General features: G+C 34.6%; 1 protein-coding gene and 2 pseudogenes across 1 annotated transcript; 2 read left to right on the plus strand and 1 right to left on the minus strand.

Annotated features, from left to right (window-relative positions):
• The first annotated feature begins 13,064 nt into the window (after window positions 1-13,064).
• LOC120213936 lies at window positions 13,065-15,468 on the plus strand (annotated as a pseudogene).
• A 275-nt stretch (window positions 15,469-15,743) lies between these two features.
• Window positions 15,744-17,749, plus strand: LOC120213937. Its single transcript, XM_039211970.1, has 5 exons — window positions 15,744-16,106; window positions 16,363-16,774; window positions 16,835-16,971; window positions 17,088-17,165; window positions 17,354-17,749. Exons 1-5 carry the CDS (start codon window positions 15,744-15,746, stop codon window positions 17,747-17,749), a joined length of 1,386 nt encoding a protein of 461 aa, XP_039067901.1.
• Window positions 17,750-20,561: 2,812 nt separating this feature from the next.
• Window positions 20,562-22,663, minus strand: LOC120213939 (annotated as a pseudogene).
• Window positions 22,664-24,070: the final 1,407 nt, after the last annotated feature.

The raw sequence follows: 24,070 nt of genomic DNA on the forward strand, positions 1-24,070 counted from the left end.
TATTTTTTCAGCAATTTCCACAGCAAATGATGCAAGACACTTACACTCTTGGCTGAAATAGAGATCCGCTTGCTTAACCATTTGTTTCAATTTCTGAGCCATTGAGAGTCTCCAATCTATAATCTCTCTCGTCTCTTTGCTCCTTGCCTTGTGGTTTGTTCGTTGCTTTGGTGATCGACCCGAAGTTCATCGTCTTGAAACCGCAACTCGGCATCCGATGAGCTCATCATCGGTTCCGAGTAGAGATAAAGAAAAGGTAAAATCCAATGTTGATTGCAAACATAACCACACGAAGACGACAAGTCCTCCTTGTTTAATAGAGTTTGGTTGCAGCGCTTGTTTTCTGTGCATTTTTGGGCCACTCTCGATGGTGTGGTGCTTTGCCCTTTAAAATGGGATGGCGCGCTGCAAAGTATGCCCGGCGTTGTTGCAGATCAGATAAGATGGTTTCTGCTGATATTTACTCTTCTTTCTCTGACATCGATTTTGGATGATTATGTCTGCGGTCAGCGATGGACAGAAGGGACAGCCGGTGGGGTAGTTGTCTGAAAATTTCATATTAATCTATATTTTAGATATATTTTTTTATATTTTCAATTAATAATATATTTTCGTTTTATTGAAATTTTATAAGTTTCTTCTATTTTAAAATTTTAAAAGTTTATCCTGTTTAGGCCCTTGTTTAGGGTAGTTTTAACAAGATACTGTCATTCTCTTCTAACGTAAGAGCCTGCTTCCGTTACATTTTATCCGTATTTTGCTTGTTTTGTTGTACTGTTGTTATTTGTAAAATAGATGTGATGCTCCAAATCCAACGTTTCAATTAAGAATGGTTAAATTATTTGAATTTCATAGTTTGATTTAGTTTAATTTTATAAAATTCAATCGTTTGTTGATTTATATTATTAGAGTGATTCATAAAAAAATTAAATTACTTTTTTAAAATCAAATAATTTATGATAACTGAAAGTCAATATATATATAAAATATACTAATAAAAGAAATTTGAAATTCTAAAAAATGTTCAAAAAGAAAAGAAAATAAGAGGAAAGTGGTTTGAAATAAACTGAGGTAGTAGGTTGTACATCAAAAGTCATTTTGATTATTTTCTACAATCCTAAACCCTACAGGCGAATTTTCTGAAAAATCACCCTTATATTCATTATTTCCCTGTCAGATACCGTTAGATTTTATTTCTCGATCTAACATCCTTTGCATGAAGGCACGATTCCTGCACCGCGCTTTACGCTGATGTGGCACCACGTGGGGGTGAGGCGCGCCCCTGAAACGCGCCTTGTAAAAAGTGTAAAAACTTGGGTGTTAATTTTGTAAATATTTTTAAAATGGTGCCTTATATATAATTAATTTATATTATGGTGATATTTGTATAAAATCGTCAATTTTATTTATTTATTTTTTATGTGTGAAAAAAAACTTTTTACATTAAAATCTTCAAGTATTTTTTGCAAATTATTTTATAACTCGACAAATCTTAATTTTTTCATGAAATTACACAATACGTAAAATTTAGTATAGAAAACTTTGAAGGTAAGTATTTTAAAATAGAGAAAATAAACTCAGTGACCAAAAAAGTCTTATAATATACGAATTTAACCAACTTTTTTTTGGATTTGCCAAAATGACCAACAAATTCGCAACGCGATCTCAAATTCGCAACGCGAATTCCAATTTCGCAACACAGTTTCCAAGTTCGCAACGCGAATATGTAAATCGTATTGCGATTTTCCAAATTCGCAACGCGATGGTCAAATTCACAACTGAATTTCAAATTCGCAACAGGTTTTAGTTTCGCAACACAAATGTTTTGAGTATATAACAACGCAGCAACAACAACTCATAACCTAAATCCCTAAATCGCAACTCATTCCATCTCCATCTATCACTCTCTCCGGCGACATCCGTTCCTATATCCAACGACATCCTTCCCCATCTTTATTTTTTTTACATAATTTTATTTCTATATAATTTTTCAATGATTTCTCTCCCAAATTATCAACTATCAACTTAATAAAGGTATGTTTTTCTCTAAGTTAGTGATGATATCTAGTTTATAGCTCGTTTGTTTAGAAAATTAATTTACAATTTTTAGAATAAAATCATCTAATGTTGATCATGTTTGGATAGATTTGTGTTTTGGAGGGTCATGGGAGAATGTTCATGGTGTTTTACAATATGTGCCTTTACCCATGAATCTTCAACTAAAACTGTCATTAAAAAAGTTAACTTATGAAACTCTAATGTTATGTGTTGCAAAGAAATTGAATTTAGAGTCTCTAAGTGGATTTAGGCTATCTTATCTGAGAAAAGGTAAAGTTTATTTGTTAACCGACAGTGAAGATGTTGAACGATTCATTGCTTACATTAGTGTTTCGCAAGAAGATGATGTTACATTGTATGTTGTTGAACCTAGAAGTAGTGAAGTTGTGTCAGTAGCGGGTAGTAATCAACTAAGTTCTTCAACCCAAAATTTAATGGTTCCACCACAATTTCATCACCAAGCAAATTTTGTTTCACCACATTTCCAATACCAAACACAATCTCAAAACCCACAACCATTTCCTAATCCAAATCCCAATCAACTTTCAGCACCAAATTTCGGTTTTCGTATTGACCAGTTAGACGATTATGAGCCAACAGAAAAAATTGTGAGTACTAGTCAGTATTCGAAATTTGATCTTGGTCAATACCCGAACTTTGATCTTGGTCAATACTCGAATTTTGATGATGTGATGGAAGAAGAAACAGACCCTGCATGTAATGATTTTTGATATTGATCAATACCCGAATTTTGATGATGAAAAAGCTGGTATCGAGGAAGATGTTGTTGATGATAATGAGGAGGAAGTTACGACTGTGAATCAACATGTTGAACATCCATTCTGTAATTCATATAACCCTGAAGAAAAAAAAGAAGAAGAAGAAGAAATCCCCGAAGAAAGGAAAAAAAAGAAAATACCACGGGAGTATAACTGGAATATGCCAGAATTACTTTAGATACCGGAAGAAGAGTTGGTAAAGATATTAGTTGATTGTTACACAAAAGTTATTCGTATCAAGAAAGATGATTGTTTTGATACAAAGGAAGACTTGAAGATAGCTTTGTATACGAAATGTGTGGAAGATGGCTATCAACTAAGAGTTAACAAATCAAGCAAAGATCGTTTCGAAACAAGGTGTATGATTGACAAAAACTGTACGTGGCGTATGATTGCAAAGAGGATAAAAGATTGCGAAATATTTCAAGTTAGGACTTTTATTGATAAACATACATGTTCAAGAACCCAAGTTTTTCCTCACCATAGACAGGCAAACAAAAAGGTGTTGGGTGGTTTTTTGGCTGAGTTAATGTTTTTGAATGGAAGGGTATATCGGGGACATGAAATTATGACTGACACGAATGCTCGGTTCAAGATTAGTATCTCATATTCTCAAGCTTGGAGAGCCAAATATTATGCCTTGGAATTGTTGAGGGGGTCTCCAGAAGCTTCGTTTGCCCAACTGCCAGCTTATTGTCACAATTTAAAGCTAAAAAATCCTGGGTCGGTAACTCATATCAAAACAAATAGAGATGAACGCTTTGAGTTGTTGTTTATCGCCATTGGTGTTGCGGTTAGTAAATCATTATAATTTTGTTGACTCGTTTTTGTTAGTTGCATGCATTTCACATTTAAATGATTATATTTCTTGTGTATATGCTTTTGTAGATTCGTTCGTTTGTTACTTGCATGCGCTCAATTATTATAGTTGACGGAGCACATTTGAAAGGTCGATACCTTGGAGTAAACTTATTAGCAGTAGCCATGGATGCTAACAATGGGATACTTCTAATAGCTTACGGGGTTGCCAAATCTGAAACCTCTGATTCATGGATATGGTTTATGGGCATCTTAGGGATTGCATAGGTCCTATTAACAGTCTGACAATCATATCTGATAGGGCAAACTCAATTGACAACACTGTTAAAATGTGTTTCTCATATGTTTTTCATGGACTTTGTGGTGTTCATTTGTATAGAAATCTAAAATCAAGGTCTGCTGGTATAAAAAATCACAAGTGGACATACTGGAAGGCTGTAAAAGCTTATCGGGAAGTGGATTTTAATAAGCATATAAATTGTTTAAGACGTGTTTTGTCTCAATGTACTCAAACACTAGAAGATGTCGGGTTTGAAAGATGTTCAAGAGTACATCAACTTGGAGCAAGATATGGTTTCATGACGTCTAATAGTGCAGAATCAATCAACGCTCTAAGTCGCCATTCCCGGAAATTACCCATTACTATGTTAATGGAGTTTTTTCGAGCCTCTATTCAACAGTGGAACTACAAGAAAAGAAACCATGCAGGTATTATTTCTTTAAATTCGTAACTTATCATATATTTTACTAAGTATTAATTATTTAAATTTACAGGAACATTGGAACGTCGTGTTACACCATGGATTGAAAAAAAGATAACGAAACATGTTGTGAAGTCAACGTCCTGGAGAGTTGAACAATGTTCAAACACTTTGTTTGAAGTATTGGATAATAACTTAAATTGGATAATAACAAATAATTCATATATTTTTGAAAATTTTATTGACTTTTAAAATTAATTGTTTAAAAATATAAAAATATCAAAATAAACTTTTAATTACAACTAAGGGATCAAATAAATTATTATTCATTAATTATTATTTTTTAACAACAGTTGATAATGTTTATTCATTTTTAATAAAATTATTTTGATTTTTGCATGAAATTACACAATACATATAATCTAGTATAGGAAAACTTTGAAGGTAAATATTTTAAAATATGAATAATTTTATAAAAGTTTTATAACTAGTATTTTTTTTTTTACAAAATGATGACGATGATAATAAATATTTTATAATTTAAAAAATTATAAACTTCATATATTTTTTGAAAAACTTATTGACTTTTAAAATTAATTGTTTAAAAATATAAAATAATTAAAATAAACTTTTAATTACATTTGAATGATTAAATGAATTATTATTCATTAATTATTATTTTTTAACAACAATTGATAATGTTTATTCATTTTTAATACAATTATTTTGATTTTTATTTCATATTTTTAAAATTAATATTAGAAAGAATATTTTAAATAAAGAGGTGATATTTTTTAGTTTTACATTCTTTTTTATTGAATTCTATTCACTTTTAATTCTTTTTTATTGTATTTTTATTGATTTTTTAAAACCGTTAACAGCTCGGTGATAAAATTGAAACATAACTCAAAGTTCAGTGGTATAAATAATATAACGCCTAAAGTTTTGTGGTATATGATGCAGTTACATTGTTAGTTGGTATAAGCGTATTATAATCTTTTTATTGTATCATAATTGCAACTAATACACTAATATTTAACTTATTCAATATGTTTTTTGAAAGTTAAGTTAACCTTTGAGAGGACTTAGTCATGCATGTACATAGGATGATTTTTATTGAATAATCTTTTTGCCCTAAACATAAGTTTTATATTAAAAACATAAGAAAAAGTAAAGTGTGAACCGATAAATTCCCCTTGTTTTCTTCAGATGTCAAATTCTCAAATGTCTTTGCAAAATTTAGAGGGTAAAATAATCTGAGGTTATTAAACTAAGTTCGAATAATCACTTTGGTCATTATTTTTTAAGAATTATACAATAGTCATCAAATTTACCCAAAAATTACATTTTTTATAACATTGTATTGAACATTTTATAATAGTTTGATAACTTTAATGATCTTTCATAACTTTTGAAAGTTTAATGACCAAAATAATTATTTGAGTATAGTTTAATGGCTTATGGTGTAGTTTATCCAAATTTAAACTATGTTATTTGTATTAGGTCAAATACTCCTCTAAATTTGACTTTTCTACCTTTATAATATTTTTATTAGATCCAATTTGATATAGTTACCGTAAAATGATGAAATAATTTGGTCTACTGGATGATGCATTAAATAGGTTTAGGAATAATTAGATCCAATTTGACTTTATATAATTGAAATAGGTTTAGGAATCAATTTGGTCTACTGGATGATGCATTAAATTCTGTAAATAAGGTCAAAAATTTGAATCTTAATGTTTGTGAATAGAGCAACTTAAGTTTAGAGGGTTATCTCAATAATTAGCCTCTTCAAAACTTGATCTAAGATAATTATTTTTGTTCCGTTTTGGTATCCAAATTATTTCTTTTGTTCCGGTTGTTAAAAGGATAAACTGCACATTTTATACTTAAATTATTAATTTTGTTCCATTTTGATATCAAATTTTATTTTGTTTCAAAAGTTTAGGTTTTGTTTTTGGTACCCCTGTCGTTAAAAACTTAATGGTTACAATGATGTGTCACCATAAAATAATGAAACACTAATAGTTCTGTTAATTTTCTAATGGCGGGTACCAATTAAAACCTAAATTAAATATTAGGTATTATTTAAAGAAAAGTTTGGCCACCGAAACAAAACAAAAATAATAATGGCAAAAACGTATAAGAGGTCCCTATACTTTTGAAAAAAACCAACGTGACTCATATTATTTTTTCTCTTAATGTGACCCTTCAACTCAGAAAACATGACCCTTTGACTAATGTTTTTTTGTCGTCGACCGTTACAGTGATGATTTGGTAGTTCACGGTGATGATGTGGCAGTCCACATTGCTAATATGACAATTTAAAGTGGCAGATTAACGTGGCGGATGACATAAAAAATTGGCTAAATTGACAACTCAAACATAACATGTGGACTGCCATGTTAGCACTATGAATTACCACATCAATATAGTGAATTGTCACGTAAATACTATAACGGTCAACGATGAAAAATATTGGTCAAAGGGTCACATTGTGTTTGTTTTATGAGTTAGAGGGCCAAATTGAGAGAAAATAATATGAGGGCCACATTAATTTTTTTTTAAAAAAAATACATGAACCTCTAATGATTTATTGCCACTAATAATTTATGCACTAAATATGTAGTTTACCCGAAAAGGTTTAATCTGAATGAAGAGATGAAATTTCAACGTAGCTTCCCTAATGCATTGCGTCTTCTACCAACCATGGTGCAAGTCAAAAGTCATCAGCTGTTTCTGTCCTATGAGCTCTTCCTTTTGTCCTCCATGGAAATTTCTAAACAACCTACGTGATCTTCATATCTATTTTTCTGGTGAAATGGGACAGTCCACTTTATTTACATTTTAATCCTCGAAAGATTACATAATTTTCCAAAATGTTATATATCTTCCCCCTTTCCTGTTCCTCTCACAACTTCAGAAAATGCATCATCCACTCCCTTCAATCTCCATCTTCACTTTCTTGTTCATCAACTTACTGTTCTTCACCCAGCTCCCAATATCATACGCCCAAAATGCAACAAGTATTACGCAGTACTGTCATGAAAGTTTCCGTTGTGGAAACATACATTACTTCACGTTTCCATTTTGGAAGGAGGGTAGCCCTGGAATCTGTCACAATGAAGGCTTTGAGTTGACCAAATGCGAGGACGTGGACGATGAGCCCGTCATAAAAATCGGTGCCGATGAATTCCGATTGCTTTCCGTCGATCAACCCGGTTCTAGACAATCGCTAGAGACGACCTGTGGGAAACAATTTTTCCTCCACCTCGCATCCGGAGCATGACTCTGGGATCCCCTTTCTTTCGATTCTCTCCAACAAATCGAAATCTTACTTTCTTTTACGATTGCAATTTATCGGCACCACCTCTCCGAGCTGGAACCGAGTGCCCCAAGGGTCAAATTCTTTCTATGCCGATGATTTAATTGACAGAGGTTCTTACGAACGGTTTAGCCGCTCTTGTCGCGGCGGAGCTATCCAAGTTCAGATTAATCACAGCAATTCCGAACAACTCCAAATAGAAGGGCCGGCGAATTTTGACAGGCAGATGGAGACAGGGATTTGATGTGCAATATAATCGGACTGAAATTCTCTGCGGGAAATGCAACACCCACAAAGGTCTATGCGACATGAGTTCACCTCAATATCCAGTTTGCAAAAAGCCAGGTATGCACAATCTCTCGAAACCCCATTCTTCCTGCGCATCAAAGTAATTGCTAAAATCTGGTGATTTCATTCATTACTCAAACTGTTCTGTGAATAGTATTGTATTGTCTCGTTTAGTTTTCCAGTCTACACTGTACAACTACAAAATTGTAGCCCACCACAGGGTCAAAGCTCGTATCTTCTAATCAACGCGCTTTTGTAGGTGTTTGTGGATAGATTACAGATACTAATAGCGATGATTAATACATTACATAGCTGTTATAGAGTTGTTTGTTTGTGTTATGTTAGTGTATTTTTTTAATCGTGCGAGGTGATTAAAAAGTAATATATGTTTAGATTTGATTATATTTTTTTAATAAATTTTAAATTTAATCATAATCCTATCTAGAGAGAATAAAACGGAAAGACAAGAAAGAAGAGAAGTGCTATTAGTGAGTTTATAACTCACGACTTAAGAAAATATAAGAAAATAAAGATAGCACATTAACAATTGACCAAATGTATTTGTTCTATTTATATATTTTTTATTGTTGATAATATTATTTGTTTATATATTTTATGGTGTTGCAAATGAACCAAAACTTAAATAAGATTAGGGCCATTGACATTCCTCGTTAATCTTCCTAGTATAAATTATGTACTTTTATGCTAATTTCATGTCTAATAATATATATTAATTGTATAAATCAAGCGATTCCAATAGTTAAAAGGATGATTGTTATTTTTAGAGATCTTACGTTCGAGTATCAGCGATTACAGGGTGTTTGAACATTTATTGTCAAATGATTGAAAATGTTTAGAATAAATATTACCACTTGTAGTGACGTTAGAGTATTAAAAAAGAATCATGTACTAATTCACACATCAATATTACATTAACGATTAAACTCTACAGACTCTCTTCTAATTAGGTTAATGTAAACCTAAGTCTGGAAATTTACTTTATAATAGTAGTAGAGATGAATGTTATGCAAGAATTGATCATAAAATTAAAAATAATAATAATATTGTACGAATCAAATTATTTCAATGGTTAAAGTGAATTCTTATTTTTAGATGTCTCAGGTTCGAATATATCATATGTTAGGGGGTATTTGAGCGTTTATTCGTAAATGATCAATTGAAAGTCTTTTGAATAGATTTTATCTTATAATCATATTAATAAAAATTATAATAGTAAAAATGAGTATTGAAGTTAATAATAGAATATATACATGTATTAGTGTCAGAACCCCATTTTAAAATAAAAATTATAAAAATTAATTTTAGTTAAATTAGGGATTAAATTACAAGTTTTAAAGCTTACAGCTCGATTTTAATTATGTAGGAAGTTTAAGGACTTATACCTGATTTTTTCTATTTTTCTGGTAAGTGGAAAAATAAAAAGATTGGATTAGGTGACTGAGGAGTTTCAAACTCCTCTCCCCTGGTATGGTCGCCCATACCTTAGCCGTTTAGGCTATGACACTATTAATGAATAAAAATAAGTAATATATATTATAGGTTAAGGCATGGGTTATAACCCAAAGCTATCCCCCATTCCAGAAATCAAAACCTAAAATCCCCAAATTTCCCAACCTTAATCCTTAGCCTCTGTAGCCCTCTTCGACGATTCCTTGTCGTCCGGTCACTTTTGGAGCACACCACCACAATCATTTTTGCTCACCATTGACCAACGAGCAAAACCCCTCTAATCCCTCACTAGAATCGGTCGTCGGTCGTCATGAAGAAGCCGAAGAAGTTCCGTAGAAAACCTCCCCCACCGCTCGGTTTTCCCTCGATTGTCGCTGATCTAGCCACCCGCTCGCCTCACCGCCATCGTAGCTGGACTTACCATCCCCGTGAGCTCGAAACCCAACCGGCGATCACCATATCGTCGCCATTTTCGCCAATAACCGTTTTGGGTACCTGTGATTCTCCCGACCGTTCGTCTGCTCAGTCTGGTTCCTCCCGACCTGCTCTTCTGTGAGAGCCTGTGATTTCGCATTCTCATACAGTCGAAGAGCGTAGTCAAGTTGGTGCTCGATAGATCTACCAGATTGATTCTTTTTGTGATGTGTGTTCCTTGTGTACTATATACATATATATGTTTTCTATGCATGTTTGAAATATCATGTGCACATGATTGTTTTACCTGATTTGCAATATGGTTGGCTGATCTGATTTAATTTCACTTGATTTATTTGTTTCAAGATTGATTTCTGATTTACTAAAGTTTTAAGCACGCTTGTCTGATTCATGTTCTTTGGTTACTGTTTTTACTGAATTGATATCTGTTTGAAGTCTGATTTCCTTGCTACTGTTAGTTATTGTTTCAAAACTATGCTCTTCAGGGGTACTCTAGGATCTAGTATGAAGTCTCTACATGTTCAACTTCGATCAAACTGGTAATTCCTTATATAGGTTCAACACCGATCAAACTGGTAATTCCTTATGGACCTAAGGCGACCCTTGGGTGGGCCCAATGGGCCTAGTGGTAAGACCCTATAGACCTTAAGGTACTCTTTTAGGGTGGCTCATCTGCTATGTGCATTGGGTAAGTTCTTATGGGCCTAAGGCACACCCCTCAGGTGGGCACCTATGCTTAGGATAGGTTAAGACCTTATGGACCCAAGGTGCTCTCTTAGGTTGGTACATTCGCCCTTTGGGCCTAGGGTAAGTCCTTATGTATGCATTTCTAGGGAACTACATATGGTGTATGGTTAGAGGGTTGTTCTATATTTTAAACTACAACTCTATTATTATTTTCATAACTTTGATAATGAATCGATTTTGAAACTTAACTGTATTTTTATTTTGCACTGCTGGAACACACTGAGCTCCCTAGCTCACTCCCCCAACTTTCCCCATTTATATACTTTTTAATAGGCGACCCGGACTCGCACTTGGAGGATCGACGCATTCGTACATGATTATTTTGTTGTAATATTTTTATCTTCCGAGTTGCATTTATTTTGGGTGGCATGTGCCTATATTTTGAAAATACTTGTTTTACGATGTATGTTGCTTTTGTTAATGATGTTAGATTTGCTTCGATGCTAATTATGGAATATTTTATTCAGTCCTTACGACTTTAATTGTTGGAATTAAACTTTAATGTTATCAACTATATTTTTAAAGATGTTTATTTGTAATATGGTTTTAAAATATTGAAAAAAAAAATTAGAAAAATTTTACCGTAATCTGTTGGATCTGGTCGTAATGCATTGGTCGAGTCTAGAGGGTTACATTTAGTGAGGTGAATCATGTTGCGAGAGAAAAATAATCATTAAAGAAATTCGATCAATATGTTTATACATAGTTATTTTTTATTGAAATCATATTTATATTAATTAATTAATAGAAATATCATATTTTTATACTAAAAAAAAAATCAATTTTACATTTTTTAAACATTTGCGGGATTAGATCTTCTGTCTTATTATTTTCTTCATTCGGCCTCTTATAGGTTTATTAATATATCACATCGTATTAGTTATCTGCAGTGTTTTAGTTTTGCGTTTACATATCGTTATTTAGATTCGTTGACAGATTAATTTAGATAGAGTATTATAAAATTTTATTTTGGTATTCATTAAATTCAGTCTACTTTCTCACAACATTAAGATTTGAACACATATTATTATTTAAGTAATTTAGTGTATCATCTTATTGAATAAATAGACGAATGAGATTCGAATTTTTATACTTATCATAACATTATCGAATATTTAATATTTTCAGCTGATTTATGTTGGCCTAATTTGCAATTTCTTATACGAAAAGGTGTTCAAAAGAAAGTGTAGAGTTGATTTAGGCAACGACTTTGAATTTGGACTTGGTCTTGAAACAATTCTCGGTTGCAGGTGAAATAGCGTTTAGACCCAGACATTTGAAACTTAAGCCGCTATCATCTTCTACCAGTATCTTTCACCAGCCACCTGCCTTCCTTTCTCTTTCTTTCAATCCCATGCAAATTTCTACTGTCTACTTTTCTTTAAAACTATACCTATTGTCTTGTAGACGTTATTATTAGGAGTAACAATCACGAATTTTAAATTTAGATGATATAATAAAAACATTAAAAAAAAAACTATATTCCGACCGCCATGAATGGATGTCATCTTCTTCCTTTCCTTTCCATGGAGGAAAACCCATTAATGGTACCAGTTTTTCTTGCTTTTACACCCTCTTTTTTACGGCCAATAACAGACAGGCTTTTGGTCTTAACATGATCCTATCATTTTGACGTTTAGTTCCACGGCGGGGCCACCTTCAAAACATTTCCCGGTGTTTCATCAGCAGCTTCCGTTAATGTCCAACTTTTGAATCCGTCAATTCCTCTCAAAGCAGCCTTGAATAACAACAAACATTTTTCCAAATTTTCTTTTCTCTATCTTCAAGTTTCTTACTTAGGTTGACAAATCTGAAGAACATGTTTCCAATGCTTTAGACCCATCATTTCCCACATCGAATGGAAACCGAAACTGTTTTAATTCAAACTTATTCCACACCATTTAGTAATGGGTAGGTATAGACATTTTTTCCCTGTCAAATAAGATTTCCCAGCGGTTTCATAAATATTTTTAAGAAGGAATACAAATATATCTATTAATCACGTAAAAGTTTTATATGAATAGATATAAATAAAATTTTAGAAGGTACATAATTAATAAAATAGATAATTACTTTAAAAAATTCAAATTTTAAGACTTATCCATTCTTAAACTTAGTGGATCTGTTTGCACTCGATTATAAAGGGCAGTTTAGTGTATTTTTTTTAAATATTCTATTATTATTATTATTGTAGAACGAATTATATTTGTAATGGATTTTGGGCATAAGTTGGCTTCCATTGAAGCAATTAAAAGGGTAGGAGCCACCAAATCATTTGAAAAAATGCATAGTTTATTGGTCCATAGAGTTCCCTAATGGATGCATGAGATCAGGTAAACCGACACCATTGATTTGAATATAGTATAGTCAATCTAGGTAGGAAGTTGTACACTAAACAACAATAAACTACCCTTTTTGCTTTCTCCTCAAATGGATCCACAAAAGCTGATAAAATTTATATCATTTCCCTATGTAATGATCATCTTCTTGATCACCTTAGCAATGGCAACCGGAACCATGTCCGCCGACTTACACTTCGAAGCTTGTATGCCTCGAAGCTGTGGTAATGGTCCCGATATAAGCTACCCTTTTTGGATTTTCGATGAACAAGAATCGTTTTGTGGCTATCCGAACTTCGAGATCACCTGCAAAGAGAAAGATCCTATACTCAAAATTTCTGAGGAAACTTACATTATCAGAGATATATTTTACAACAACAATTCATTGCTTGTTGTCAACGCTGTTGTTCATGAGGATCATTGTCCGACTCCCCGGAAAAATGTTAGTCTCGATCGAACTCCGTTTAGCCTTAGTCCTGATAATGTCAATCTTTACTTTTTATACAATTGTGAGGGGAAACATACGTACCATACATATCCAGTAAGTTGTGCTAGCAATACTTCATTCCATTCCTTTGCTGTTTTCCACAAAGAAGCTTTGGAGAATACTAATTACTCGATTGAGTCATGCCGAACTCTGATCGAATCCCACGTGTATGTCAACGATGATATTAGTTTCGTTAGCTTATTAGGAATGAATTATACCGATGTTTTGAAGTTGGGGTTCGTTTTGAACTGGACTGCACATAGTTGCAGCAACTGTAAGAGAAGTGAAGGCCGTTGCGGTTTTGGTTATACTCATGAATTCGTTTGCTTTTGCTCAGACGGACCTCATCCTAAGACCTGCAACGATGGTAACTGCAAACGGCATACATTCTAACTCTACCAATGCTTCCTTGCATGACTTCATGTTTTTTTGTTATTTTTCTTCATTTTAGATTTCCTTAATCAGTTTTACTTGAGAGGCAAGTTATCAATTATCTTTCATTTGCATTATTGCCTTGGCTGTTGCCACTAACTTCATGGGCAAGTTATATATATATATATTTAACTTCATATTTTTTTGTATTTCAGATAATGATGTTAGTTGGAAAAGAAAGCTGCTCATCGGTAATATGATTCCCTGATCTTCCTCTGTTTCATTCTTAGACGGTTGCTTCATGCATTTTTTCCCACTGAAATGAAATGAAGTTTCGATATGAAACGTATGCAGGTTTCGGTGCCGCTGCTGGAGGAATACTAATCAGCTGTGTTGTCTTCTATTTCTGGCTACGACGTCGTCGCGGTAAAGGGATCTTCAAGCCATATTTCCTTACCAGCAAGAACTCTTTGGACCGCTCTTCAGTGGTCGATTCTGAGAAGGGTGATAGCTTTGCTTGCGTCCATGTATTCACCTATAAGGAACTTGAAGAAGCTACCAACAATTTCGATTCCGATAGGGAACTTGGTGATGGAGGCTTTGGAACTGTATATTATGGTAAGAAAAACTTTACACTCGAATGTCAATCATCGGTTTGTCGAAAAGTCTATCGATTTTCATTTCCGTCTTTCTTCACCAGGCAAACTTCGAGACGGTCGAGTTGTTGCTGTTAACGTTTGTATAAAACAACTACAAGAGAGTTGAGCAATTCATGAACGAAATTGAGATTCTAACTCGGTTGCGCCATCAAAATCTCGTCTCACTTTACGGAAGTACATCGAGGCACAGTCGGGAACTCTTGCTCGTATACGAATATATACCGAATGGCACTGTTGCAGACCATCTTCATGGTGACCGTGCCAAACCAGGGGCACTCTCTTGGAACATCTGGTTGGAGATTGCCATAGAAACTGCAGATGCATTGAGATATCTCCATGCTTCGGACACCATCCACCGTGATGTCAAAACCAACAACATCCTCCTCGACAAGGATTTTCATGTCAAGGTCGCAGATTTCGGACTGTCCCGACTCTTTCCGTCCGATGTCACACATGTTTCCACCGCTCCGCAAGGGACTCCCGGTTACGTCGACCCTGAATACCATCAGTGCTACCAGCTTACTAGCAAGAGCGACGTATTCAGCTTCGGCGTCGTACTAATCGAGATAATATCATCGAAAGCGGCGGTCGACATCACAAGGCACCGCCACGAGATCAACATGCGGAACATGGCGATCAACAAGATTCAAAATGGAGCATTGCATGAGCTAGTGGATCCGTCCCTCGGGTTCGAATCGAACAACAAGGTTAGGAATGCGATAACGAGAGTGGCGGAGGTGGCGTTCCGGTGCCTGCAAGACGAGAAGGACATGAGGCCGACGATGGCACAAGTGTTGGAGGCGTTGATGGGGATAAAGAATGAGGATTACAAGAAAGGAAATGTCGTACAAATGGAGATGTTTACGGCGGAGGAGGAAGGTGGGTTGTTGAAGAGTGGACCGATGCCTCGTTCTCCAGATTCTGTGATGATAAAATGGGTTAGCAATGGCAGTTATACTACAAACACTGTAGAAAGTGTTAACTGATTTTAAATATAATTATACATTATGTTAGTTTGTTATGTTTGTTAGATATCAGTTATTGAGCTAGTTACAGGAAATTGTTTATATAAAGGACTTATTTGTTGTAATTGAAAGTATGAGGAATGAAGTATAATTCTCCCTAATTTTCAGTTTTAACATGGTATCAGTTTAGCCCAAGGTATTCTTGGGCCGTCCTCACTCTTCCCGTGTATTCCTTCAATCCATAATCCTCTCTTCTCAATTAGGTATTACTTTGTGCGATTATTCTCTTCGACGAGATGGATACCTCTGACACCCCTGCTGCTACCGCCATGCTCGACTTCAATCACCCTCTATTTCTGCACCCATCTGATACGCCGGGCGGCGTTCTGGTTTCACATCGTCTAGTTGGCATCAAAAATTACAACATTTGGAGCCGGTCTATGAGAATCGCGTTGCTGGCTAAGAACAAGTTAGGTCTTGTTGATGGTACTTCCTGCAAAGAAGATTATGATGAAATTTTGCACTCTCAATGGGAACGCTGCAATGCGTTTGTTTTGTCCTGGATTCTCAACACCGTGAGCAGTGATCTCTCGGCTGGAATCGTCTTCGCTTCAAGCGCCGCTCATGTCTGGAATGATTTGAAGGACCGGTTCGACAAGGTCGATGGATCCATAATTTATTTTCTCCATCGTGAAATAACTATTCTACATCAAGGTGATTCAACAATTTCCACTTACTTTACCAAATTGAAATTGTTGTGGGATGAATTTAATGCCCTAGTTCCTCTTTCATCCTATATTTGCGAGGCATCTCAGCAAAATTCTAAACATATTGCACAACAGAGGCTGTTGCAATTTCTTATGGGACTTAATGAAACTTACTCGGTTGTTCATAGTCAAGTTTTTACTTATGCAGCCTCTACCTACTGTAAATCAAGCCTACTCAATGATTGTGCAAGAAGAAGCACAAAGAGCTCAGTTATCTGGTGCTTTGGATGCTGATGCCATGTACTCTAATGCGTCTGGAAATTCTGTTCGAAAGCGGTTCACTGGCGTTTGTGATTACTGCAAACTAAAAGGCCATAAACGAGAAAACTGTTATCGTCTAATCGGGTTTCCTCCAGACTTCAAATTCACCAAAAAAAGGAATTCTCAGGCAGCTCTTGTCTCTAGTCCCTCACTGGCTGATTCCGATCATGAGTCTCGTTCTGGTGAATCACGCACGGCTAATCCTGTTCCTGCTCCAGTTTTCACAACAACTCAATATCATCAAATTCTTGAGCTCTTGAATAAAACTCCTTCTGCTGATGCAGCAGTTAATCTGGCAGGTATTGCTTCCATGTGCTCATTTGCTTCTTCTAATTCCTTTCGTTGGATACTTGATACAGGGGCTACTGACCATATGGTGTCTGAAAGTCATTGTTTGCAATCTCTAACTTCATGTGAGCCTAGTTATGTCCATCTACCCACTGGTAAAACTATTCCAATCACCCATACTGGCAGTTTTCATTTTAACTCAATTGATGTTCTCCAAAATATCCTATATGTTCCTCATTTTAATCATAACATGTTGTCAGTGTCAAAATTCACTAAAGACCTCAATTGCAGTATTATTTTTATCCTCATTTATGCATTTTGCAGGATCTCTTCACTGGGAAGATGAGGGGGATTGGTAGGGAAGCTTGTGGTCTCTATTTGTTCATCAATACCTTATTTCTGGTTTGTCATCTACAAATGTTACTTCTGATTTGTCATCATCTAAATGAAAAGTTGGTTCTGGTTGTATGTCTGTTTCATCTGATAATAATACAATGTTTTGGCATGCACGTTTAGGGCATGCTACTACTGTTAAAATGCATAAAACTCCTTTTTTATGTTCTGTTCCTTTAAATGAGAATTCTGTTAAGCAATGTTCTGTCTGCCCTCTTGCAAAACAATCTAGGTTACCATTTCCTATTAGTTCATCTAGATCACCTAAACCCTTTGATCTAATTCACGTTGACTTGTGGGGTCCCTATAGGATTTCAACACACAGTGGTTATAGGTCTTTTTTGACTATTGTAGATGATCACACTAGGTTGTCTTGGGTATACTTGTTGAGACTTAAGAGTGATGCAATCCTTTTTCTTAAGCAATTCTTTACTCTTGTTCGAACTCATCATTCTGTTTTGGTTAAGTATGTTCGTAGTGATAATGGTGGTGAATTCTTTAGTGATAATTGTTCTGAACTATTTTCATCCCTTGGTATTGTTCACCAAAGCTCTTGTGTTCACACACCCCAACAAAATGGGGTTGCTGAATGAAAACACAAACATCTTTTAGAGGTAGCTCGTGCTCTTAGATTCCATTCTCATGTTCCTATCAAATTTTGGGGTGAGTGTGTCTTAACAGCCTGTTATATCATTAACAGGCTCCCTACTACTGTTCTAAATTGGAAAAGTCCATTTGAAGCTTTCTATAAGAAATCACCTAATCTTTCTTGTATGAAAGTATTTGGTTATCTTTGCTATGCAACCAAAGTTAACTATAAAGATAGATTCTCTCCAAAGGCCTTACCTTATGTTTTTATGGGTTATTCATCAACTCAAAGGGGCTATCTTCTTTTTTATCTTCATACAAAATCTTTTTTTGTCAATCGTGATGTAGTCTTTCATGAGACTATCTTTTCTTTTTCATTTCCATTAACTAATTCTTCTCCTTTTTTTCCTGCTCAACCTTTCATTGTTGATTCTAATTTTCTTACTCTTGAAATTTCTGTACCATCTAATTCAATTCATTCTGATTCACCCTTTGTACCTTCTTATTCTCCTTCTTCTTCTTCTTCTACATCACCTCAAGTTTCAACTAGTTTACCAATTCCATCTTCAAGTCCATGTCCTAGTTCACCTCATCTACCTCAAAATCAGTGTTTACCTAATAAAAGGTCTACTAGGACTATCAAACCTCCTAATTGGCTACATGATTATGTTCAATCCTACCAATCTTCATCTCTTCCAAGTAAGTATCCTATTTCCAATTTCATTTGTTATTCTCACTTACCTTATAAAACTCAAAGCTTCTTATCTTCTACTTCTCATTTAAGTGAACCCAAAACTTATACTGAGGCCATAACCAACCCTTTGTGGATCCAAGCAATGAAGGGAAAGTTCCAATAGGTTGTAAGTGGGTATACAGAATCAAGTACAAGGCTAATGGAGATGTTGAGCGTTTCAAAGCTCGCCTTGTTGCCAAAGGATTCAATTAAAGAGAATGAGTTGACTTTGTGGATACCTTCTCTCCAGTTGCTAACTAGTCACTGTTCGAACTGTTCTTGATGTTGCCTCCATATTTTCTTGGCCTCTCTATCAAATGGATGTGTATAATGCATTTCTACAAGGTGACTTAGTTGAGGAAGTCTATATGGTGCTTCCTGATGGTTTTTGCAGCCAAATGGAGTCTAAGGTTTGTACGCTGCATAAATCACTTTATGGACTGAAGCAAGCTTCTAGGCAATGGAATTTGAAACTATCAGAAGCATTAGTTACAGCTGGTTACATGCAGAGCAAATATGATTATTCGATGTTCACTAAGCAATAAGGGAATGCCATAGTTGTTTTGTTAGTATATGTTTATGATCTTTTAATCACTGAGAGTAATGAGAAACTGATAGCAGAACTGAAGCACGTTTTGAATAAGAATTTCAAAATGAAAGACCTTGGAGAGTTGAAATACTTTCTAGGATTAGAGGTTCTGAGATCAGAGGAATGAATTGTGCTAAATCAAAGAAAGTATGCTTTAGAGTTAATTAAAGAAACTGGAGCAGGGGGAGCTAAACCAACTTTGACACCTCTTGAGCAGAATAAGAAGTTTACTACAGCTGAGTATGATGAAGCAGTTTGTAGCAATGAACAATTGTTGCAAGACAAATCTGTTTTTCAGAGGCTTATAGGTAGACTAGTATATCTGACTCACACAAGGCCAAATATTGTCTATGCTGTTCATTTTCTTAGTCAGTTTATGCACAAACCAAAACAATCACATCTTGAAGTTGCTTTGAGAGTGGTAAAGTATATCAAGAAAAATCCAGGACAGGGGATTTTACTAAGTGCTACGAGTTAATGCAGATTGATTGCATATTGTGACTCTGACTGGGCTGCTTGCCCTATGACTAGAAGGTCAATAACTGGTTTCTGCATCAAGCTTGGAATGTCTCTAATTTCTTGGAAGTCCAAGAAGCAAAACACTGTTGCACGCTCCTCTGCAGAAGCAGAATATAGGAGTATGGCAGGGACGGCAGCAGAAATAGTATGGCTAAAAGGTTTGTTAGCAGAATTGGGCTTGAAAAATATAGCACCAGCTAAGCTAATGTGTGATAGTTAAGCAGCCTTGCAAATAGCAGCAAATCCAGTTTTCCATGAGAGAACTAAACATATTGAGATAGACTGTCACTTTGTCAGAGAGAAGATTCAAGAAGGCTTGATACAAACAGAACACATCAAGACAGGGGAGCAGCAAGAAGATTTGATGACTAAAGCTTTGGGTGTGCATCAACATGATTATCTAGTTTCCAAGTTGGGGTTTAAAGACCTCTTTACAACCACCAACTTGAGGGGGAGTGTAGAAAGTGTTAACTGATTTTAAATATAGTTATACATTATGTTAGTTTGTTATGTTTGTTAGATATCAGTTATTGAGTTAGTTACAGAAAATTGTTTATATAAAGGACTTATTTGTTGTAATTGAAAGTATGAGGAATGAAGTATAATTCTCCCTAATTTTCAGTTTTAACAAACACAACACCAAGTTTCTAAATTTCCAGGCATATATATATATACATACATACATTGAATGGTACATGGGATGTGTGTAAATATTATCATATATATATATTTGTAGGATAAGTCTTGAATGAATACTTCAAATTTTTGAGCTGATTCTCTTTTCTTTTTGAAAATTCTTTATTTGTTTGTTTGACAGTGTCTATGGCAATGTAAGTATAACAGTGGAATGAATAAAATTCTCCTACCCCATCCCATGCCCCTATATGTGCGTCACCACATAATATACATATATATTAATGATTTACTAGCAAATTAACGAAATTCCATTATTATTCTTATTTTCTTTATTTTTCATTCAATTTTTTATGTAAAATAAACCAACGGTGATTTGGCTTTTTTTCCCATTAAGCATCTCCGTTTCTCCTTCACCTAGAAGTCCCACCAATTCCGGCTCAATATTGCCTTGCTTAAGATTCTGATGAATCCAATGTGGAAAATATATCACACTCGTCTCATGTACCCCGACATCTATATTCTTTCTTCCTCCAGCCATCTCAAGAATCATCATCCCATAGCTGTACACATCTGATTTATGCGAAACGCTTCCAATGTTCCTACAAAACACTTCCGGAGCAATGTAACCGATCGTTCCTCTTGCTTCTATCATCGATACAACACTATCGGTCCCGTGACATCAAGGTTTCAAATAGTGGGACGCAAACGTAATAGTAGCCGTTATTCCGTGGTTGCACCGTCGTCCGAAAGGCAACGGATTCACGTTGATAGCGGTCCGTCGCGCCCGCAATTTAACGTGTATCAGTAAATAGCACCGATAATGGATGATATTACCATTTTTCAAAAGTTACTGCAAAAAAAACTTAAAAGAGTTGGAATTCTCACCCAAAAAACATCTGGGAAAAGAAACTTAGACGACCGTGTTTATTGTCGCACAGTGACGCCTTCGAAGAATATGGTTGAGTGGACGCTCGATGAAATTATGTGAAAATGAAAGGTTGAGAATAGGGAGATTTGGACTTAGAGATAATTTACAGAAAGGTTGAGAATTGAGAGATTTGGACTTGGAGAGAATTAAACGATGGAAAGAATTAGAGAGAAGAGCTTTGGAATTTTCTTTTAACATGTTATGTTTGGGTTTTAACTCAAAAAAAAAAGGTAGTAGTTTGGGTCGTCCACTCCCACTCCCATTTCCTTCCCTCTTTTTATTTTATTTTTTAAATAAATTCTAAAATATATTTTTAAGGGATATGTTAATTTGTTATCCTTATCTTTTAGAATTTATAATTTAATCTTTATTTTAGAATGTAAACTTGTGTTTACGCAGTTGTTACTATTTCGAAGTAAACACGAGGCATTCGGTACTCCATAAGCACAGAGCTTGAAATCAAATGAATCCGAGTAAATAGTTAATTAAATTTTTTACTTTATATTATTTAATTATATTATACGTCTTATTTCTTTTAAATAATAATGTATTCACAATGTCATCACTCGTCATTAATTATCTTATTCTATTGTGGGGTTTTTAAAATTTTATATTTGGTTAAACTATATTATATATTTATATATGTCATTTCGCTTAGAAAACGTTATAAAAATCATTAAAATGAATCATTATAATTAAAATTATTATGTTTTAGGATAAGTTGTGTAAAATTTAAATAAATTCACGACCGCGACACCTACAGTGACCGCGATGGCATCATTTATATCCGCAATCGCAATAAACGCGACGCGACCGAAAACGTGACCGCGAACGTTATTTAAATCCCTGTGTGATAGTTTCAAAAGCCCAAAATCGGAGATCTTCGGACAAAATACATCATCTAAAAGAATGTTATGAGGTTTTATGTCCAAATGCAGGATGCGAGTGTTGCAGCCGAGGTGCAATTATTCAAGCCCCCGAGCTATTCAGATCGCGATTCGGTACAAGTATTCCACTGTCAAGACCCGACCATCATCATCATGGGAAGTGCTTTTTCTGTATATGAATTTTTCCAAAGTTCCATTCGACATGAACTCGAAAATCAAGGCTATTTTCTCACCTTCCAAACAAAACCCTAATAGTGTGACGATATTAACGTGAGACGTTCGACTGATACTTGCAACTTCATTGATGAACTCTTGGCCGTTTCCTTTGGAGGTATTAAGCACTTTGAAAGCAACAAGATGGTTGTCGGGTAACTTCCCTTTGTAAACACTTCCACAACCTCCTTTTCCCAGCTTTCCTTTGAATGAATTCGACATCTTCTTGACTTGTGGATAACTGCATCTTTTACGAGCTAGGGTTCCATTATTTCTCAGGAAAGCCTCAAGATCTTGATCTTTGTTTGTGAATTTCCTGAGAAATGGAGCTGTTGTAATGCACGAGATGTTTATTCTAAAGCATAATAGTAAGCTGATCAATATACCACTTGCTGCACTATCAATGCCCGTCATATAAATGTATGTGAGTAGTAATTCTCTTAATTTTTTGTTACAACGGTGGACTAAAATAAAAATTAAAATATAATAATAGTCGTAATTATTTTAAAAAAAAATAATTAATTAACCAAAACGAAATCAAAAGTGATAGTCAAGTGACTAAATATGTAATTTTTCATCTAAAACTAGGCTTAATACAAAAGTGTCTACACTATTCCTCGAAATATGATTTGGTGCCTAAATAATTTTTCGCTAAAAATATGTACCTAACGTTTTCTCCGTTAGTCTGCCTACCGTTATATTTTTTATTTTTTTAATAATAAAAATATTCTTTTTTTCAAACAAAACAAATCAAACCCCCTTCCCCCTCGGCATCCCTCCCGTAGCCCCACCTCACGACGAATGGTCATCATCGCTCAGATTTTGTTCGAAACATGACGAGGAACATAATGGTGACGGTTGTGTAACGTACGGACGACTGTAGGCGTTGATATCGTCGAAAAATGTAAACGAAAAACCTAAAAATGTGACGACCTTTCGCAACGTTTTTCATGATGATCGACGCAATTTCACTGTGGATGGGGACTGGGTTTTGGTCGCGATGACGAGGCAGTTATGATGGTGTCAACGGTGACGATCACGGACCGACGGTGGTCGATCGAAGATGAAAATTTTTAAATTTAGTAAAATTTTATATGTGTGGCGTGTGTCAAATAATGGCTAAATTTAACGGTTGCACCTAAAAATATAATGTTGGAAACTTTACACTTATTTTTAACGAAAATTCTCTAGACACCAAATAATATTTTGATGTATAGTTTAATCTCTTATTTTTTATTAAACCTTACAAATATAAAGTGTTTCAAAAATATATATGTACTATCGGGCGATGAATGAAGTGTCTAACAATGAAACAGTGTAGAATCAGGGGATTATAGAACCGATGAGCAGCTTTGTTGTCAAGCTAAAGTCACCACCTGAAATAAAAAAAAGAGACAAAAAAAAGTTGAAATATGTGTGTCTGCATATATATATAGAAAAAAATGTCAATTACCATCATTTTAAAATTTAAGGGTACTCAAGATAATGTTATATATTAAACTTGCCTGTGAAATTAGTGACCACTGCCAGGGCAATAGTGCACATGAAAGACAACTGATAACTTACATCTCAAGTGAAATTGATTAAGGAACCCGAAAATGAAGAAAAATAACAACAAAGCATGAAGAATAGAAGGAAGCATTAGAATGTATGCCCTGTTCAGATACTATCGTTTCAGGTCTTGAGATGAGGTTTGTCTGAAAAAAAAACTGATTAAAAAATCGAGTAATTTTTCATATTAATATAATTTCAAAATTAAATTGAAATGTAAAAATTAAAACTATCAAAATACATAATAAATAAATTTATAAGATTGTCGAA

Source organism: Hibiscus syriacus, unplaced genomic scaffold, assembly GCF_006381635.1.
Source record: "Hibiscus syriacus cultivar Baekdansim isolate YM2019G1 unplaced genomic scaffold, ASM638163v2 tig00110045_pilon, whole genome shotgun sequence".
NCBI lineage: Eukaryota > Viridiplantae > Streptophyta > Magnoliopsida > Malvales > Malvaceae > Hibiscus > Hibiscus syriacus.